A 20145-nucleotide genomic window follows, 5' to 3' on the forward strand; every position below is an offset into this window, starting at 1 on the left:
TTTTAAGAGTTGTATGTCAAAGAAAGGTTTTTATATTTAAAAAAAAGCAATTTGTGATTATTTACATTAAAAACTTACTAAAAACATAAGAGTTGTGACTTAAATTCACAAAAAATATTAAAAAACTTGCTTGGAACTTTTTGTGTACAAAAACTCATGACCATGTTGAATAAAAATAGTTTTACTTATTCGCACAAAACATTTAGAAAATACACATTTTCACTGAATTACAGAAACGTTGTGAGAAATGATGGTTGTAAGAAAATTATGTCAGACAGCATCTCTGCGAGAGTGTTAATGAAGACACATTTGATTAGCTTTTACTGTTCTGAAATGCATTAGGCACACGGAGCTAGGAACCAGTGAGTGTAGCCCAAACTTTGAACTCGAAGAAGCTTGGAAACCTCTGACAGCATCTTCCGTTGAGGGACAGCAGGAAAGGTGAACAGGTAAAATGGCTGTAGTTGAAATAGTTTGTGCTCTAGCAGGCGTGTTGTAGTCACAGACGGTTTGCATAGACTCACAACCTGTGTTATAGGAATGCCCTTAGCTCCATTTAAGGCAGTGAAAAGAGTCAAAGTAGTTCGTAATGACAATGCACATTTTAACCAGTGCAGTAGAAGACAATAAGACGCACATAAACATTAGTGTACCACTGACAATATATGGTTTTACACTACTTTAAATCTGTAAGGGCACATAAGTATTAATTCATTAGTGTCCATGGTGACATATTCACATACAGCTATCGCCTACACAAGGCATTGTTCTTATAGTGTTTTCACAGTTTCCACACAAATGCATGTAGCTTCCCTTTAAACTATTACAAGATCATTTATATTTACAGATTTATTTGAAACTGTAAAAAAAAAAAAACACGACGGTACTAATATTCACATGAGCTAACGGATATTAGGATTAGCTCTAAAATCTGAAGACTTAAACGTACTGTCAGCCAGTAGTTGTTTATCATTCTACACATCAACAACAACCAAGCTTATGGGTTTCATTGAGCTCCAGGTTCAGTTTGCCGCTTTGCCAGCTTACAATTTCAGAAAACATGATTTCAACCATTGCTTATCTTAATTTATCATCTAAATGGGTATTCATTTTAAAAAATTTAAAATTGATACTTTGTTCTCAATGCCATTTGGTCTTTTTGACTCTTACAAAAGCAGCTGAATTATCACCTCGCCTCAAACCAAAATAAATGTGAACAAACGTCTGCTGGTAAGTAATATAGACAGTGTCACATAACCACATTTCCATATATTCGCCTGCAAGTAAATTGTAGTACATTTCTTTTAATCATTTCGTCCCTGGGACCAGTATAAATGAATTCCATCGGCACGAAGCGTCCCGTGGCAGACGCCTTGTTTTCCTGCCAGAAAAAGACCAAAACTGAAAAAGTACAACATAGCAAAGGGGCGAAATGACCAGCACTCTTCTCAGGGCTGTTTTTAAGTGCATAATTTCTTGAACAAAGTCTGTTCAGAGGCAGAAGTTCCCCCGCTGCTTTTCTTTTCCGATTAAGCAGCTGTAGCATGTCCTCCGCCTCACTGTCTATAATGTTGCGTTTTTGCACCCGTGTAAAAAGGAGAAAAAAAAAATCGAATCATCTCAAGACTCAAACTCGCCGTCGCTGCTGACGGAGATCTCTGGTGTAGACGCCCCCGTCCCTCTGCGCTCAGTCTCTGTACTGCAATCGCTTGCCTCTGGGCTGCCGAGGTGGCGAGGGGAAGTAGGCAGCAGGTGGGGGTGGGGGTGCCGCTCTTGCAGGGCGCCGTCAGGGGAGCCCTCCGACTGCAGGACAGACGGATCCTGTTGAAGCCTGAGGTGGGGGACAGAAATTAGTTAAAGTACCTCTCCTCATTTTAAATGAAAATGCCCACCTCCCCCCACAAAATTCAGTATTTAGGAAAATTCCACTCTAGCATCCTTCTCTTTAAATGATGTGGGAACCTGCCTGTTTTTTGCCGATGCGGCGCGGTCTCTTTGGCGGCGGTTCTTGAACCAGTTACCGACTTGTGTAGGCGTGAGACCCGTGGCCTGGGCCAGGTGGCGTTTCCTGGACGGGTTGGGGTAGGGATCTTGGAGATACCACTCTCTCAACAAGCTCCGAGTCCGTTCCTGGAGAAAAATGGGAGATATTTCATCTTCAATTCCTACGTTTTAGTCTTTAATGAAACTGGCTTGTCCCTCTTGTAGTATGCGGTCGTTGAACAGATTAGACTGGATTTATAAACAGATAAACACCGTTTACAGTTGATGTATACATGACCATGTATTTCTACTAAATTGGATTATGCTAAGGGGCTTAGTAAGATGACAGACTGGTCATCCCCACAGAGGGTTGGAATTAAAGATTATACGATTATGAGCAATACTTCCACTGGCCACAAGAGGGAGCTCACGCACACAAATATGGAGGTAAAGTTCACGCTCTCTTTTTCCTCTAACATGCTGTTGAAGCAATTTATATTCATCTGATATTTTTTATAATAAGCATAAAATATACCCAAATGCTTTAGTAGTTTAAAAGAGTATTTTAATATTATATTATATCTAGAATTATTGAGAATATTTTAGGAAATGTGAAAAATATTCTAATGGCAGTAAATGTTTTAAGAAGACATTTTGTACATAAGAATACTATACGTGATCAAAACTGCGATCTTAAAAGTTGAATTATGGGATAAAGATGAATGAGATTTATTTAGTTTTCCAACATATTAAAATAAATTCCACTATATAATTTTTTTTCATATGTCAAAGACAAATTTAATGCACAAAAAGCAATGATAAAAGGTTGGCTTCTCAGTTAATCTGACGTTATATAAAGTACTTTAAAATATGAAGATGTTAAAGTAACTTTCGTTTTTCTGCCACACAAAATAACCACAGCCATTGCAAGAAGGTGAAATCATTGCTAGTAAGTCAAACAAACAGTTAAAATGACCACAGAAACAGCTAAAATATATATATTTCTCTGTTTGTTAGTATTGCTTTTATTTGTTGTAACATCTATAACATAGTTACTATTTTACCATTTTGATTCTGGATATTTAGCAGTATTTCCAAGAAGGATTTACAAGACCTCACAGTTAATGGCTGATTTGCAACCCCAGCTTAGAGAGCCACTAAAATGGAGGATACTTGTGCAACAGTCTGGAGTCGTTTAGACGTGCAGGCCGAAGAATGAGGATGACCATCTTAAGGCTCAAAGTCAAGCCTGTTTGATCTCAAAGTCAGTGAAAAAATTATCTTGACTGGTGTCCAAGAAAAACTTTGTTTTTAAAATATCTGCTTAATGTTTGTGCTCTCTACCTGCCCATTGTTTTCTTCTAATGATGAGTTGAACATCTTTATCATAAGTATAAAATACACGTTTACAACGTAGGTTCCTACCTTAAAACAGTGCGTCTTTTGCTCACCATCCCAAATGGTGCGGGGCAGCGGAAACTTCTTTCTGATCCGATACTTCTCCACCGGGCCCAGCGGCCGCCCCCTCAGCCTTTCCGCCTCTCTGTAGTGCGCATCCAGCCAGAGGTCTTGCAGCTTGGCATGCGACTCGCGGGTAAACCTGTGGCTCTGGAGGATCTGGTAAAGCGCCTCGAAGTTCCCGGTGTGGAAGGCGACCAGCGCTCTCGCTCGCATCACAGACTCGTGCCGGTTGAGCGCCTCCCCCGCAGAGCCGGGCACGGCGGCAGGCAGCGACCAGAGGAACCGACCCAGGCGCTCGATATCCCCGGTCTCCTCCAGGTTCTCGCACACCCGGGCGACCTGGTCGGGCGTGAACATCGGCAGTGGGAACATCTCACCTCGTCGCTTCACGGTAGCTCGGCTGAGATATGTTCACAACCCACATGGGACGGTATATCGGTGTGTTGAAGCTCCTTCGACCTGTTGGAAAGGTTTCTCCGCAACTTCAGCAGCCTCTCCTGGTATTTAGGTGTGAGTACTTCAGGGAAAACGCTGTTGGCTCCACCATTACAGGCAAGAGCAGAGACAAATGAAGAAAGAGGACAAGCAGTTGCTAGTATTTATAGCTAGATACAATTAGCATCTCTGTGGTTGTTTTGAGAAGGATTATACGTCCTGGCCATTAGCCTCTTAGTGGGGGGTAGTGTGTACAGAGGTGCCTGGCTGATCAGCTTGTTTGGCTTAGCCTGAGGATACACTGACTGCCAGGATGACTGCAGTGAGCAAACAAGTGAGGAAAGATTATTTAAAAGGTCTGATCTTTAGGAGATAGACGTCCATCTCAGGAGCAGATGATGGAGAGAAGAAAATGTGTGAAGATAAAGGAAAAAACACTAAAAAGAACAAGAGGCAGAAAGTTTAGAGGCAGCTGATTTCTTAGAAAATTGAGAACTTAAAAGAATCCTCTTAAATAATATTTTGCATAATTGACTAAGTATGTTTTCTTGACATTTGCCCAAGAGTAAATGTTGGGATATAAAGCCCCCCACCCCCGCCAGCTAATACCCATGTAATTAAAGCAGACATGGGTTACAGATAGGCTATCCCCGGTGACCTCTCATCACACCAGTTCAAACTGGGATTGCGCTGGACGTCCATACAGAGCAAGTCAGGACACCATGTTATTAATCTGCAAACTGGTTCTGTCCTTCTTATCTCAGTAGCTCATTAATCAGTCTAAGGACAATTTTCCTATTAATCAGACAACAGATCCTGTAAGCATCTGTTGGCTAATGTGCAAACATGTTACACTTCATTTACCCAAAGTAGCCTAAAGGGAAACAAATGTGCTCCCAACAATATCACTGTGGAGGTGACATTTATTTTTGCAACAGGCAACCCTGAAGCCAGATATAGATTATTTCCAGAGTGATTAAGGATTCCAGCAAAGGTTGCAGTCAGGTGAAGGTTTGGCTGGTTTAAAACTAAGTAAGAAAAAAAAAAATCCCCGTTGTAGAAATCTGTTGAGAATTGAGGTATTATGAGGCTGGTAGACAATAGGAATAGATCAATAAGCAACTGAAACCCAGGCTTGTTTTCACATTGTACATTAACTACTTCAAGTTGTCACAGAAATTATTTTTAATTTAAATGGGAACTTTTTATGAAATCCTATGTTAAAGCAATACATGCATATAAAATAAACTGCTTAGGGAATAGCTGCATTTCCATTAACCATGAAATTACTCAAAAATAAATACGTTATTTATGTCAATTTAGAAAAATTTTAAATTTTTCGGTAAAATATTTTAGGACAAGGGGATTTTTTTTCGGTGGTAATAAAATAAGTGCATTTTGCAAAACTGCAACAGAGACACTTTCTTTGCATCACACAAGTCACGTCATCAACAACCAGATGTTAATACTGGCGGAAAAGACAAAGAAATCAACAGGAAGTGGTAGGAGGATGATGCGGCGGCAAGTTTTTTTTTTTTATGACTTATCGCGTGAACAAACTCATTCATGTGGGATTTTAATTGCATTTCTTACTCAATAGAAACATAGCAATTGTGAAATTGTGGGTTTTTTTTTACATTAGTCGAATATCGAAAAAGTTTGAAATGGAAGTGCATTTTTCAAGCGATCCAAAAATAAAAAATTAATGTTTTTCTTGTGAAATTCCAAAGATAGTTTTTATGTTCACGCTGTAATGCATCAAGTGTAAAGCTTGATGCAGATGGGGTTATGGTGACTCGGATTCAGAAACTTGGCTCATTTCGTTAGAAAGAACTCTTTACTGTTTCTGCAAAACATGACATTTTGAACAATTTCTTCCTCCTATATAAAAAATGATCCTGCTACTGAAGAAGAGACCAAGAGCTTTGTTATTGTTTTATAAATGCAGTTGATTGTGTTGATGACAAATTATAATCAGAGTTTCTGAAAGAAACATTTTCTTTCCAGACAAAAAGTGAGCAGGAATCGATTGAGATTTTTACTAGGCGTAAAAGTGAGAAAACAAAATATTGGAAGATGGATGAAACCATTTTCTAAATTTAATAAAGTGAAAAGACAGAACAAATTGAAAGAATGAATAACAAAACTTTGTGAAACATCAGAAATCAGTTATTTTACAGACGCCTCGCTGCATTTCAAGTGGGAGGCATAAAAACCTGCAAGGTTATTGTACAAACAGTTGGGAGTCAATTGATGTCTGTTGGATCCTAAGTCTAGATTAAATTCACCAGTGGAGCGGTGGTTTAACAAAACGAAGGGGACAAGCTGTGTCGCATGTGTGTGTGTCAGTAACACTGTTTGGCACAGAAGAGGAGAAATGAGCTCAGTGAAGATCATGCTGCCGTTTAATCTAACTCCTCCAAGTTTTAGACACTTTGCACCTCCACCGCCACGCAGACTCGCATAGACAAACATTTACCTTCATTAGAAGGAGTCCACCCCCCACTGCCCCACCTCCCAATCTGTTTAACATTTTTAAGAGCAGACTGAGTCAAAATCTGCTTAAGCACACCCAAGCTGTTAGAATAAGACAAATAATAAGATGGTTGATGAACAGATGATGTGTTTGTAGAAGGCAGGGGGGCAAAGGGTGAGACGAAAATCTTGATTATACTTTTATTAAATTAGATGGCAAATATACACCACATATGAAGCTGTTCTGATTTTCAGCATAAACTATTTTTTCACAATGTGGACACGATGAATACTTCCAACCTGATTACATCATTGGTTTTTTATGTGTTCCTGTGTATGTTTTGATGTTGACTGTTTACAATATGCATTACACTGTGATATAGTTAAAATGGCACCAAACTCCAAGTTTTGTCATTCATAACCTGTAACTTTGCAAATAATCCAGTTTTCAATTAAATATTCATGCATCTTGTAACTAGTGACATTTTACTTTTTCCCCATATCTTTTGTTGTGCCTTTAAAAGTTAAAAATATATATACTGTATATAATACTCACAGGCATGAAACATTAGTTTTCCACCACCAATGTATTTTTCTGGAAGCTTTTAGCCAAAACCTTTGCTTAGTATCACGTGGGAGTACAGATAATCTAACCCTCAGTTCTACTCTCTACAGCAGATTAACATTATTTGACAATAATTTTCTTTCTGAATATATAGAAATCCAGTTTAGTCTTAACTGGAGACTCCTCAGATTATTTATAGAAAAAAATCTAATCTTTTTGGCATGAGAAAAAAAACTTAGTTTTTCACATAACAACAAAATCAGCTAATTATACTTGAATGATTTGGATATATCCCTACTTGGCATATTATTCTCTCTTAAAAAAAGGGCACTTGTTGATTTTGTCAGCAGACAAAGCAGGGGTCATGCACTGTGGTGTGCTACGCAGGAACTGGGGGTATAAATCCACACAAAGCACAATTAACAAGCAATTGGGGAGGAGAAGTAATTAGTATTATCTGCTTATCATCGTTACCCCTATTTGAAGGAAAAGGGGTTACAAAACCCACAGTGACATTTACACACACACACGCGCGCACACACACACACACACACACACACATACTCTTAATTCCCTCATGGCTAATGTGTAAGAGCTAATTACAAGCTCATTTACAACTCAATGGGAGCATCCTCTCAGACAGGTCTATCCCCCTGCATCCTCCCCTCCCCTCGTCTCCACAATGTGGTTTGCTGTACCACTCAGGCCAGGAGGACTCAGAAAATGACTCCCAAGGTTAAAATGTGTGTTTCCAGAACAAAAGCCTGTTCCAACCAGGGAACTGTGTCCAGCACTGTTCCAATGTTTTTGGACTGTTTTACCAGAACAACAAGGTCCCACAGTAACACAAGGCCCCTGGTTTGGAGGTTTAGTTTTGTAAAGGGAGAGTCTTAATAAGCCCTTTGAATTTTAAACATTGTAATTCAGTCCTATCAGGTTAAAGTTGTTTGCCTAATATTTACTGTAACTTAAAACTTTAATATATTTTAGTTAAATTACATTTCTTTATTACTGTCTCTGACAAAAGAAAAAATATGTCTTAAATTCAAAGTAATATTTTAGGGATTTGAACAGTTTAATGTTTAATGAGGCACATTTTAAACAACCACAAACCCGGCGGATCAATAACAAAATCAGCTTATTTTGTGTTAATCTTTTGTGCCTAATGCCTCATAGGGACACTTTTGACTGGGTTTTGTTTAGTGAATCTTTATGAATGTTAAAAACTCCCTCTGACCTTCAAGTGATTATAATTTAGTTTCACAGTGTAAGCGCTGTGAAACTGTGCTGAGTTTATGGCTGGAAATGCTTCAGATTTATCAAGAGTTGGTGCTGGAGTTTATTCCTGAGTGAATGCTGGAAAACAGAGCTTAACTCTTTCTTTTTGCATTAAGTACAGCAAGCTTCTGTACATTTTATGTAATAAAGAAACATCCCTACAAATTAATATTCTACTCACTATGTATACAATGGCATTAATAAAAGGAAAACTGGCTGTATTAACTAATCAAAGTTCAGCTTCCTGTCTGTGGACTTTAAAGTCTGATATTTTCTCTAACGTTGAAGGAAAGAATCACTTCTCATAAATTCATTTACAATCTAATAAATAACTGAATACAATTCTCTGCAGCAGTTTTTGTTTTTCTTCATTTTGATTTCTGAAACAAAAGCCTTTGATATCAGAGCCGTGTTTGCGTCAGTGTTATAGTTCACCCTCCAGACGGTATCATGTTCACTGTTTGAAGGATCGGCTTAACCACAAGCTCACAGTTATCTGGCAAGCTCCAGTTTAAGCCTTTAAAAAATAGAACAGCAAATCACTGCCTGTTCAGGACCCGGTGTCTCCTGGTTTGTGGATCTGCTGCTTCCAAAGCTTACGAGTCTTTTTCTTATTTCAAAAACACAGAACAAACAGGAAAAATACCCACCAAGTTTACTTTTAATTAATAAAATCATTGGTAGTATTAAGGAAAATGTAGGTTTTTCCCAATCCTCAGCATCATCGCAGTAATCAACATCAGTGTTGTGATGTTTTCCATTTATTGTTCAGCCTGACTTCAGTAGAAAATCAGAGAGTGATGCCGTAATGGTGCAGATGTTTGCATCAACCTCTAACTCTCAGAAAAAATATATTTATTTCTGCTTGAATACACTGCAATGCAGGTTTTTTTGTGTTTTTAAAGAATCTTTAATGACAGTATGGATCATGTTCAGGCACTGATTCATCGAGAGCCACCTGAAAACAAGAGCTTTATTTTTTTTTTATATCTACAATCTATGAAGTGTTCTGTGACAAAAACATATTTTTATTAACATCATTGAAGATTTATTTAAGTAGTTTTCAGATTTACAAGTATCTATATCTTAATGTACTTGTGTTTTTTCATTCCTTACCTTTCATTTAAGCTAAATTTTATTTTAACAAGCAGAAAGTCTTGGTCTCAGAACTTCTACTAAATATTTATAAACCGTATTTATAAAAATTGTCATTACTACAGACATTTCTATTACACTGTTTATCAGGACAACTTGTTTAATATTCAGATAGTCTGTTGCTTTATCATCTGACAGGTGTTACTGGAACTGTTAAGAGATCCACGGGGATTTAATCTGGGTCTTATTTTTGCCTAATACCATAATGCTCATTAATTCCTGCTTTGGTGTCTTACATCCCCTGATCTCTGGATTTCCCAGTCCAGCTTCTCCAAACACTCCACTGAAACTCACACGGCCCCGAGGAGACGACCACTCAGCTGTTTTGTGCTTCTGTCTTTTAAAAGTTGAAGGAGGACAGAGTGGTAGAGATGCGCTCCAACACACCAACAACTATCGATGCTGAATTTAACTTTAAATTGTCTAACATTATAAAAAAAAATTTTAATGTGATATTTGGATTTAGTCACAGTTGTACAGTTAGAAGCTTCTCAGTGATTTTAACTTTTCATAGCGAATTATCCTAAGTGATCCTCCTAATGTTTTAAAATATGCAGTGCTGTGAAAAAGTACACATGAAACTATTCACCTCCTACTTTTGCTTTTCTGTGACACTTCAATGTTTCAGATCATCGATCTAATGTTAATGTCAAACCCGAATAAATCTAAAAAGCAGTTTTCAAATTAATAAAAATTCTTTAAAAAAGAATTGTGTGGAAAAACTAATTACCCCCTTGTGAAATGATGTGATTATATACCTTTATCTGGAAAGAATTTCACTGTCCCTATGCAAACTTGATTGCTGCTTAACCTGTACAACCAAGAAATCACTTAAACACTACTCACAACATAAAATAGGCTAAAAGCTCTCCGTACTCCAATCTAAATAAACTCAAGAACAAATTAGAACAGATGTAATTGACATGTATCAATGTAGGAATAGTAAGAAAATCATTTGTAAGACTTTCACTCTCTCCAGAACGACAGTCAGGACCAGTATCCACAAATGAAGAAAATGTGGAACGCTGGAGAATCGTTCAGGAGTGGACGGTCTCCAAATTTACTTGATTCACAATTCATCCTGTTAAATTCGTATTTCATGGTTCAGCAAGAAAGAGACTGGGCAAAACGGTTTCCATGGTAGAGACCAAAGCTAAAACCAGTCCTAACCAAAGCGTCGCAAAGGCATTTACCAAATTGACCAAAACAAACCTCGACGAGCACCAAAACTTTTGAGAATATTCTGTGGAAATAAAAGTCTCTGGAAGGTGTGTGTCTTCATATCTGGTGTACAACAAACAGCATTTCAGACAAACAACATCGTACCTACAGTTAAACGTGGTGGTGGTGTGATGATCTGGGATCAGGAATTGGACATCCTCTGAATGCTACAGTTCATTTCTACAAAGTTTCCTGTTCATAAAAACTATGGTTGTGATCCAAAGCTCACCAAGAAGTCCATAGGATGAACATTTTTGGAGTGGCCAGTTGAAATCCAAGTATTAAATCTGATTGAGAGGCTGCGGTGAGACTTTAAACAAGTCATTCATGCAAGAAAACCGTCCAGCTCAGCTAATTAACAATTCTTCTAATCAGAGTGAGCTAAAATTAGTCCATAGTGGTTTTAAAGTTGTTTCTGCCAAGAGTTTAACAGTAGAGTAAGTAGAGGATAATTGCTTTTTCACTCTGGACACTGTTGGGCTGAATAGCTTTAATCCCTTAAATAAATTATCATTTGAAAGCACTTTGATTATCTGAAACATTCAACATAGAAAAGCTAAAACAGAAGAAGTTTTTAAGAGTTACATAGTTTTTCACTGCTCTGTATTCCTGTCTTCAGCTTTCGACAGAGTTTTCTTGAGCCCAAGTGACCATTTCATAAAAACTGACGCCATACTCGCATAAGGTTTACAAACTTAGTGAAAACAAATACTATCACCCTCACTCGTGGCTTATATTGATTTTAAATCAAGTCGTATTGTGTGATCCTTTTGCGACAGCTCAACCCAAGTTTAATCTGTCATATAAATCCGAGCTAATCTCCTGTCTAACAACGGCTGCAAAGGCCCGCGTGCTGAAATCGACAGAGCTGCTCCTGCCAAGTTACTCTAATGCAAAAAAGTAACATTACAGGTATAAAAATAAGAATATAACATTTGTTTTGTTCTTTTTCTTGCAGCGGATGTAAAAAAAAAAAAAAACTGCGACTCCATTAGAGAAATGTTCGGCTTTCGCCCAGTTTTGTTTTGCAGACATGGTGACTCTGGTATCATGGCCGCCGTCGTCTGTTTGTGAAGAACTGCGATAACTTCAGTGGAAGCTGTAGCTCAGTGTGTGAGAGCATATGGTTACACTTTGCTTCAGCATGTGTCATCTGAACTTACACCTGTTGAAAGACATTGATACGGATGGAATCATGATGACTTTTATCGATCTCTCTGTTTTCATTGTGTGTGTGTCTGTAGCTCTGCTTCCTGCTGGGTTCCTGGGACAGCAGGGGTGGGAGGTGTTAGCTTGGTGAGAGGGATTACCTCGATCTGTTAGGCCTCCTTTTCTCTCCCCCAAGCAGTGTCATGTCTCATTACTTCTGTCCTCCAGGCCGGATAGTCTGGCTTTAGCTGGGATACATTTAAAATGCCAGCTAACCTGGCGCTCCAAGAACTCCAGGTTTAGAGCAGAGTGATATGTCTGTACTGTGCCTGAGAGGCTTTTATTCAGTAAGCGCACATGTAAACTTGTCCCAAAGCTGGCGTTGATGGCCGATAAGCCCTCATTTGTTTAAGTGAAATGGATCCCGGCATCTCGGAGAGAAGGGCAAGGCTAGCCTCACGTATTTGGCCTGCTATTCTGGTTCTCTTATTAATAAATAGTTGCATTTTTAGGAGAACAAATACGCACCCAAGTTGCATCTGATTGTGCATTTGTGAATAGAAAAAGAAATAATGAAGGCAAAGCAGGAAACGGGGGGAAGTACAACAGTATTTTCCAACAGTAAACTACACAGTTTTAATAAAATAAACAAAGACATCGAAATGTTGTGGGAGAGGCAACTGAAAATATTCATAGATTAGAAAGATAAAAAAAATTAAGAGTTATTCCATTTTTGACATTTCTTGAGTGTTACCTGCTTTCTACGTCAAGAAAAAAATTTTAATCCATTTTCTGCAAAAACAGCTGGATATTGACTTCTTATTAAAAAAACATATTTAGCAGGGATTAAGTAAGAATAAGGTGGAAATTTGAGCTCCTCATTACTTTGATGTTAAAATTACCAAAATTGTGGTTAATAAAACATGAGCATTTTGTGTTTGATACATTTTCTATTAAAAATAAAAGTTTAAGGTTTACTCTTCGTCATTTTTGAAAACGGATCGGAGTCGAAATGAAGCTAGCGCTCATCGGAGACGTCGCCAGCTAAATTTATTCAGTCAAAAAACATGAATTTATTTTTAAAATTGCTTTGTCTCCATTGATTGAATTTATTTTCCTAATTCCATTTTGTGGAATTTTATGGTCAATTTTAAATGATACTGGAAATTAGCTAGCAGACTCTTAAAGTTTCTACTCCAAAAGTTGTTTTTGTTTGTTCAACCTCCTAACACGTCATGTGGTGCATTGATGATCAGGAAGACTTTTTTTGTTCAGCCAGCCACTGGGAAGGTCATTTCTCTGGTTCTCTTAGTGTTTAAAATAAAAATAACTCATAAAGATGAGTTTTAATGATAACTAATTCTGAATTCACATTCTCAGATCTTCTTTTTTTTTCTTAACTTTTACGATATTTGTGACATTTATTACAAATACACAGCTCAGTTGTGGCAACACAAAGACTGTTTGTTAACAAGCTGTTCACTTTGTAGAAAAAAAAAGCTGTTTTTGTGAATCAAGTAGCGTAACAACTTCTATATCCTTCCAGTTAAGTGGCTGATGAACAGAAACCACAGACGTTAAGTGACATAGATGGCCTTTATTGTCTATTTTTGTAGTAACGATGCCCCGGTGCGAAAACTTTCACCTCGTTTTGGCCCAGAGGTTCATAGAACAAATTCTTTGGGTCACCAACTCTTTGTTTTCTCACCCGTCCAGTGAACCACACAGAGGAGCCTGGGTCTCTATGTTGCACGTTGGCTGACCTCTCGCTCTCATCCTTCCCCTCCTTTTCTCTTAAAAAATAAATAAATAAAAAAAGTACGCCCCCACCTCACCGCCTGCTCATCTCGCCCTCCAGCCGGTTCCCTCCCCCTCCCTCTGTCCAGAAGCTGCCAAGCTCCCCGAGCCTTAGTATGGCTAATCTAGGTGGCGGGAGGCCTCCCTCCTGCTAGCATACACAAGAGAGGGCAACCCTAATTGCTTATGTCACAAAGATCTCTGACCCAGATAAGCCTTCACTCCCCAAAGCTGCTGGGATAAACCCCACTTTACCTCACCAAACCTGCCTATCCTGATCCACCGCCCCCTCCCAACATTTCTGCACCTTCTGCCACATTATTAGCACCGTGAGCGGGGGCGGCAGGGACGAGACGAATGAACTACATTTACTGATAAAACCTGATCTCATACATGGAAAAGAAGTAACTGTAATACTTTTACACTTTCCAAGTGAAATGGCTTCTTGTACATTAGCTTCATTGAAATGGAAACTTAAGCTAGAGAACCGAAGGTAAGTCTTGAGGCGCATGAATATTCTCCCTTATTGTGTTAAGAGTAGCGCAGACTTCCCTTACAGACGGAGTAATAACCAATTTTAGAAGACGAGGGTGAAATAAATTAATCAGAAATTAAAACAACACAGGACTTTATAAGATTGACGATGATTAGATGTGCCCAGCAAAGTCGACCCAGAGCTGAGGCGCAGCGTTGCGTGCCTGTGGCTCTCGTGTGCCCGGGCTCATTATCCAACCCAGTAATGCAGGCTTAGCCACAAAACGCCACAGCGCCTCGGACTGTCGTCAAGTGCCGAATGTCACACGTGCTCTGCTTTACCAGCAGATGGCCCCGTCGCCGCTAGAGCAACGCTGCACTCCATCAGGTCTTATTTGGTCACTGGAGGAGTGGAAACTTCAACTGCGTCTCCAGAAATAATTCAGTCCCTATCAAAGCCGGCCTTTACTGAGAACTTACTGGACTCTACTTTAAAACAGATCTCAATCACTAAGTAGGGCCTTTTAATTGGATGCTGGCCCTGCCTACTATGTAATCGTCCACCACCTGAAGCAGGGATGCCTTTAAACTTCAGTTCTAAGTCTAGTTACAGCACAGCATCAATGAACAGTAGCACCAGTTATCCTTGGGTGCGGTAACACTGCAAAGATCTCGTTCTTGTGTAACCCATGGCACCGTTTGAGTCTAAAAGCTGTATTATGTTTCTCTGAGTTAAAGTATTCCTTATCCTCGCCTTAGGTTCTTCCCCTCCTGTTTAAGTGATACTTCCAGAAACACCCTTGGCATTACTTGCCAATACAAATCCCTCTGGTGAAGTTAATTGATTGGATTTGTCCATTTCCAAGCGCTCAGAGGGCTTTCCGATGAGCGCGCCTGTCACGACGAACTCGACCTTGCATAACGGCTAAAACGGGAACGAATCAAACTTGTAGGAGTCAAGTTAACAAACGTTGTCCAAGAGGGATTTAATAGCAAGTCCAACACAAATCAGGCATTTTATCTGATAAAGAAAAGCAAGGAGAAAAAAAATACAGCATCATTTTTTTTAAATAAGTGAACAAATGAGAAAAATACAAAGATACTACATAACCACAGTAGATAATGATTTCATATAAATTTCCCCAACTGTAAATACCTGATAAATTATTTATTGGAGATGAAAAAAAAATCTAAATCTAACACAATTTCATGCTACAGTGTTCTTGCTTTGGGTTTTTAAAAAAAGGTTCAAACTACTTTTATTTTAGGATAAGATCACAATAAATATACCAAACTGCACTACAAGTAAGAAGGGGAAAAAAATCCCTTCAGAAATAAGTATTACAGAACATATTTAACATCAGTAATCAAACAGCACCTTTATTTATCCATACACTAAAAATAAAGGTGTGTTTAATACAGTAGATCATAACAACACAATGATTGAGCCTGGTTCACACCTTGACGATGCATTATATTCACACACAATACATTTTCAAGGGTTAACGCGATAAATTAATAAATAAAACGATGTAAAAAGTTAACAGTTCGGTTTCCAGTCCTTGGTGTTGGAATACAGCAGTTTTAAAGTTTTTGTACAATGTCAGTGTTGTGTAAAGTTTCCAGTGTTAAAAGTCATTTCTATTCAAACTGTCACAAAGAGGTGTACCCGGTCGAGGTGTGGAGTAAATGATCATGCTTCAGAGCGCCAAACTTGTGCATATATTTACCGCTCTCACTAAATAAAACAGCTTAGAGTTTAGATGCAAGGACTACCGCCCTCTAGTGGCCAGAGAACAAGTTGATTGCTTGATCTGTTGATTTTTAATCAGGCCTGTGTGGATATTCTACATAGATACTAAAGCCATGTACAAGCGTTTCAAAAATTCTTATTTAAATAGGAAATATAGCTTTTTCTTCCTTGTTTTGCCCCACATCTTAGCCAAGACAAACGAAGACGTTAATGGTTTTCATTTTCAGTCTACAGGGGACACCACTACCTTCACTAGCAGATTGTATAAAAAATATTAATAATAATAGCTTGTTCAGTTTAGATGTAAGAATTTGTTCTGTTTTTGCTCATTTGTCACATGTAATAGTTTCAGAGTCTGAAACAAATTTTAATAGTAAAGAAAAAAGCTTGCCTTGGATTATAATCCTGCTACTTCATATTATCAGACAATTTATATTTAGTAAAACTGAGCCAAAAAGTTAATTCTCACTTTGTGCAGCTTGAATGGCAAACAAAATCATTATTTAAAACAGTATTTTGTATTTACTCAGGTTGTTGTTACCTGATGTTAAACCTTAATAATCATTTAAGTGTGACAACATTCAAAAGCAGATAAAAGCTGTAAGGGACAAATGTCTTTTCATAGCATTGCGTTGCTAAGCAACTGCCTGTAATGGCTATAAAAATATCAAAAGTTAAAAAATAAGAAAATAAAGGAAGGACTACAAATCTCCCGTCATACCGTCTCTGCTGTTTAAAATACTTTTAAGGAGATACTAAAGAAACACTTTTGGATAATTACTCTACAGCAGTCATAGAGTAGCCACAGGGCCACTTCTCCAGCTGCTGCAGCTGGCTGAAATTAGGTTACAACATAATTCTGCTCCTTACAAAACAAAGTTGGCTGTTTCAAAACATTTTATGAGATCATGTTATGGTTCTTTTAATTTTGGTGTCAATACTGGGACACTGTCACATTTTTATGACAGGCAATATTGTGAGAATTTCATACATATGCATGCCTCCTTATGGCTCTCACGTTTTGTGTTTAAAACTCTTCAGGCCAACGCTTCTAAAGTAGATATTTAACTAGAAATATCATTTCAAATGTGATTTAAGGCATTTTTTTTTCTACTTTTGTATGTGGATATCAACATAATGTATAAAGTAAGACCTCATATGTTTAGATTTTACCCAATAAAATTCAACCTGTATGAATTTTATTATGGTAATTCTGGTTGCATTTGAACCAGAATGCAATAAACTCAATTATTATTGACCCATTTTTTGAAATCCTATTATAAACTTCATGTGCAGTCTATTTTTTAGATAGACTTTAAATATTATATATAGGAAGTAGAACAAGCTGAACCCCAGCCCCCTCCCCCCCAAACATCTATGTCATAACTTTAAAAGTTGGCTTAGGACAGTCATCTTTTTTCCCCCCTCAGCATCGTCGGGTAGAGGACGGGTATTTGGTTTTCAGACCCTCTTTGAAGCTGCGAAACAAAACCCGGTTCTGTTTGTTCTCCTCCTCTTTTTTGGCGTGGAACTCCCCCTGGATCTTGAAGCCGCGGTGAACGACGAAGGCCGAGCTCAGCACAGAGAACCTGAATCCAGCCACATGCAGCTCGCACGCCTGGACAGCAAAACAAAAACATAAACACCGGAAGGCAGGTGTTGATGCGTGTTTCTGTAAAAACTACAGGTGCACCTTAAAAAAATTAGACTGTGCTCAAAAAATTTATTTATTTCAGTAATTCAGTTCAAAAAGTGAAACCCGTAAATGAAGCTTAGTTTCTAGTTTATACCTGTAATGTTCACTGCATGTTGCTCGGCTTCTGAGGACGCACCATAGCAACCTGGGCCTGCTTACCATGATCGGCTTCATGCTGCACTGCATTCATGTAGTAATTCATGCAAAAGGAGGTCCGAACAGGTGTTGAGCACATTTACTGTACATTACATGGACATGCCTTTTTGTCAGTCCGCCTTTTTGTAAGAAACATCCTTTTTATTGGCTTTGTGTTATTCTTACTTACTGAGAAAGTAGATTTGGGGGTTTTGTTAGCTTTAAAGTAATCAAAATGTACAGAAACACTAAATATGCCAGTAGAAATAATAATACACGAGTTTCACTTTTTTTAATTTAATTATCAAAATAAATTACCATTTTAATTATACTCCAAAATAGTAAGATGCACCTAAGGGTTTATACAACTTTCATTAAAAAAAAAAAAAAGTTTGTTTACACATTTGTTAAAACTGTCATTGTGTCCTGACAGTAAAATATGAAACAGATCTGTGAAAAAACAAACAAAAAATATATAAAATAAAAAATCCAGCTCCTCCACGAAATCCTCCGTTCCCAGTCAGAAACCACCAACCGGAGCCAGGAGGAAGGTGTTAGTGCTGTCAATCAACCTAGTGTATGCTGCTCCATGGGCTAATGGTGGAGAAACAATTACCCTTCTAGGAAAACTGTTCGTCCGCCGTCATTGGTGGTTATGCAAACTAGCATTAGCATTTATGGCAGGCTCTGCTAGCAAGGAGAAACTAGCATAGCAGAGAACAACAGGTAGAGCGTGAACAGCACTTACACCAGCGTTATTGACAGCGCCAAGACCCTCCTCCTGGCTCTGATTGGTTTCTGACCAAGCTGTGTATTTCTGTAGTTGGCACTGAAACCACTGGGAGACAGCAGAGGAGCATGATTTTTTTATACATTACCTGTCTTGTACTATTGTGTCACAACATAGTGACGGTTTTAACAAACTTGCAAAAACCTTTTTGTTTTAAAGTAAGGAACATTTGAAGTTCAGATTCTACCAACCTGGCTGATTCGATTGAAGCCATACTGCTTGAAGTTCTCATCATATAAGGGGACAGTTCGAGGCCCGATGTAGAAGGGCTCCCAGGGGTCCACCCAGTTGAGTGTGTAAGCAACGTCCAGGGTGCCCGTCTCTCTAACGTGGCTGTTGACCCACTGGGAGTAGTTGGTGGGAGCCTGACAGCGTGGACACAACTCCTCATAAAACGGCCGGACTTCTCCCACCTGGTAAAGCTGTACCAACTCTGCCTTCGTCGAGGGAATCTTCCTGGCATGGCGGATCTCAAAAGCAGGGAGGACAAATACCTCGTCGGCTGCCGGTGCCCGCCTCAGGATCATGGCGAGGAACTGCTGGTGGAGGTCGGCGCTCGGCATCATGTCCATGTCAATGACCAGGATGTAGGAGGACTCTGTGCCACCTCGGGCGACGTTACGGAGAAGGTTGTTTGGGTATGAGATGTTTCCGCTCATGGCGTAGTTTTGGTATTTATCCCTGTGGGTTTCCAGTCTGGAGAACACAGAAGCGCAGTCTTCCAGGCCAGCAAAGTGTTCCCGGTCCTGTTCAGGGAAACTGGCCGTCTCTCCTGACAGGCAGACCAAGTGGAAGTCCACAAGGGCTTGGATTTGAGGGCAGAAGAAGCTGAGTGCATAAACCAGAGCCGTGGCAAATTTAACATCTTCCCCGTGTGCAAATATGGCCACAGAGAGAGGATTCTGCCATCTTTCCAGCAGAGATTCCAGGTGGTGCAGGTTGTTGATGGTGGTATGAGTGGCTAGAGTCAGGATGTCAGAGTTTGAGTGGGAACCTGGTTTCTGATTCGTTGTGAAATCACTCTTTATCAAGTTTTTGTATACTCTGTACTGCCCGCTGTTGTCAAAGATCCCACCACTGGACAGAGAGTACCTCAGCCGCTCCTTCCGCGTGTTTTTCTCGGGGTGCGCATTCTTCTTGGCCGCGGAGCCTCCAAAGAGCTCCGAGTAGCGGTAGCGCTGCTGCTTCCCGTGGAACCTTGACAGGAAGGACAGGTAAATGAGCTGCAGCAGCGCCACGATCAGAAGGGCACTCAGCACCACTTTGAACACGGAACATTTCTTGGAGAGATGCATTCCAGAGAAAACTGGATCCGACTAATCGCTATGAACAAAGCAGGTCCGAAAACACAGGAGCTGGTTCCGTCCAGGCGCTCCAGCTAGCGTTGACTACATCCCAGCCAGAGTGCTAACACCACAGCCTAACGGGGCTGTGTCGGGATGAACATTTCACCGGATGTTGTGTTGCATTAAAGAAACATCAAATAGGACTTTAATACTATTTAAAATAGTACAGAAAGTCAGTGAAAAGGTGCCAGATGCGGTGATCCATTAAATCACAACAAAGCACTGGTTGGCAGAGCGGCGGCTGCGACAACGGCGCATGTCGATGTGTAACTGCCGTAAAGTCGGCAGTAAAGGCGCAGCTGGGTTTAATGTTACAGTCCTTTTAAGCAGTGCAAACAGTCTACGCATTGACAAATAACGAAAGGGTTAATAATAATAATAATATAGGTAATATATAATCCCATAAAAAGAATAATTACAGGGAAAGTATTT

The 20145-nt window shown here is 39.2% G+C and overlaps 2 protein-coding genes across 2 annotated transcripts; both read right to left on the minus strand.

Moving 5' to 3' along the window:
- Window positions 1–165: 165 nt before the first annotated feature.
- On the minus strand, window positions 166–4577 carry six7 (SIX homeobox 7). The gene is made up of 3 exons (XM_008427915.3): window positions 3409–4577; window positions 1967–2130; window positions 166–1831 (listed from the first exon to the last, which is right to left on the minus strand). Exons 1-3 carry the CDS (start codon window positions 3814–3816, stop codon window positions 1621–1623), a joined length of 783 nt encoding a protein of 260 aa, XP_008426137.1. The 5' UTR covers window positions 3817–4577; the 3' UTR covers window positions 166–1620.
- Window positions 4578–14954: 10377 nt separating this feature from the next.
- b4gat1 (beta-1,4-glucuronyltransferase 1) lies at window positions 14955–19986 on the minus strand. The gene is made up of 2 exons (XM_008427917.2): window positions 18559–19986; window positions 14955–17364 (listed from the first exon to the last, which is right to left on the minus strand). Exons 1-2 carry the CDS (start codon window positions 19660–19662, stop codon window positions 17173–17175), a joined length of 1296 nt encoding a protein of 431 aa, XP_008426139.1. The 5' UTR covers window positions 19663–19986; the 3' UTR covers window positions 14955–17172.
- Window positions 19987–20145: the final 159 nt, after the last annotated feature.

This window comes from Poecilia reticulata, chromosome 18 (assembly GCF_904066995.2).
Source record: "Poecilia reticulata chromosome 18, P_reticulata-male-v2, whole genome shotgun sequence".
Lineage (NCBI taxonomy): Eukaryota > Metazoa > Chordata > Actinopteri > Cyprinodontiformes > Poeciliidae > Poecilia > Poecilia reticulata.

Coding starts and splice junctions, on each gene's coding strand:
- six7 (XM_008427915.3), bottom strand. CDS start 3,816: ATGTTCCCACTGCCGATGTTCACGCCCGACCAGGTCGCCCGGGTGTGC. Junction 2,131..3,408: donor AAAAGACGCACTGTTTTAAG/GTAGGAACCTAC, acceptor ATTTTTCTCCAG/GAACGGACTCGGAGCTTGTT. Junction 1,832..1,966: donor GCCGCATCGGCAAAAAACAG/GCAGGTTCCCAC, acceptor CCCCCACCTCAG/GCTTCAACAGGATCCGTCTG.
- b4gat1 (XM_008427917.2), bottom strand. CDS start 19,662: ATGCATCTCTCCAAGAAATGTTCCGTGTTCAAAGTGGTGCTGAGTGCC. Junction 17,365..18,558: donor GCTTCAATCGAATCAGCCAG/GTTGGTAGAATC, acceptor TTTGCTGTCCAG/GCGTGCGAGCTGCATGTGGC.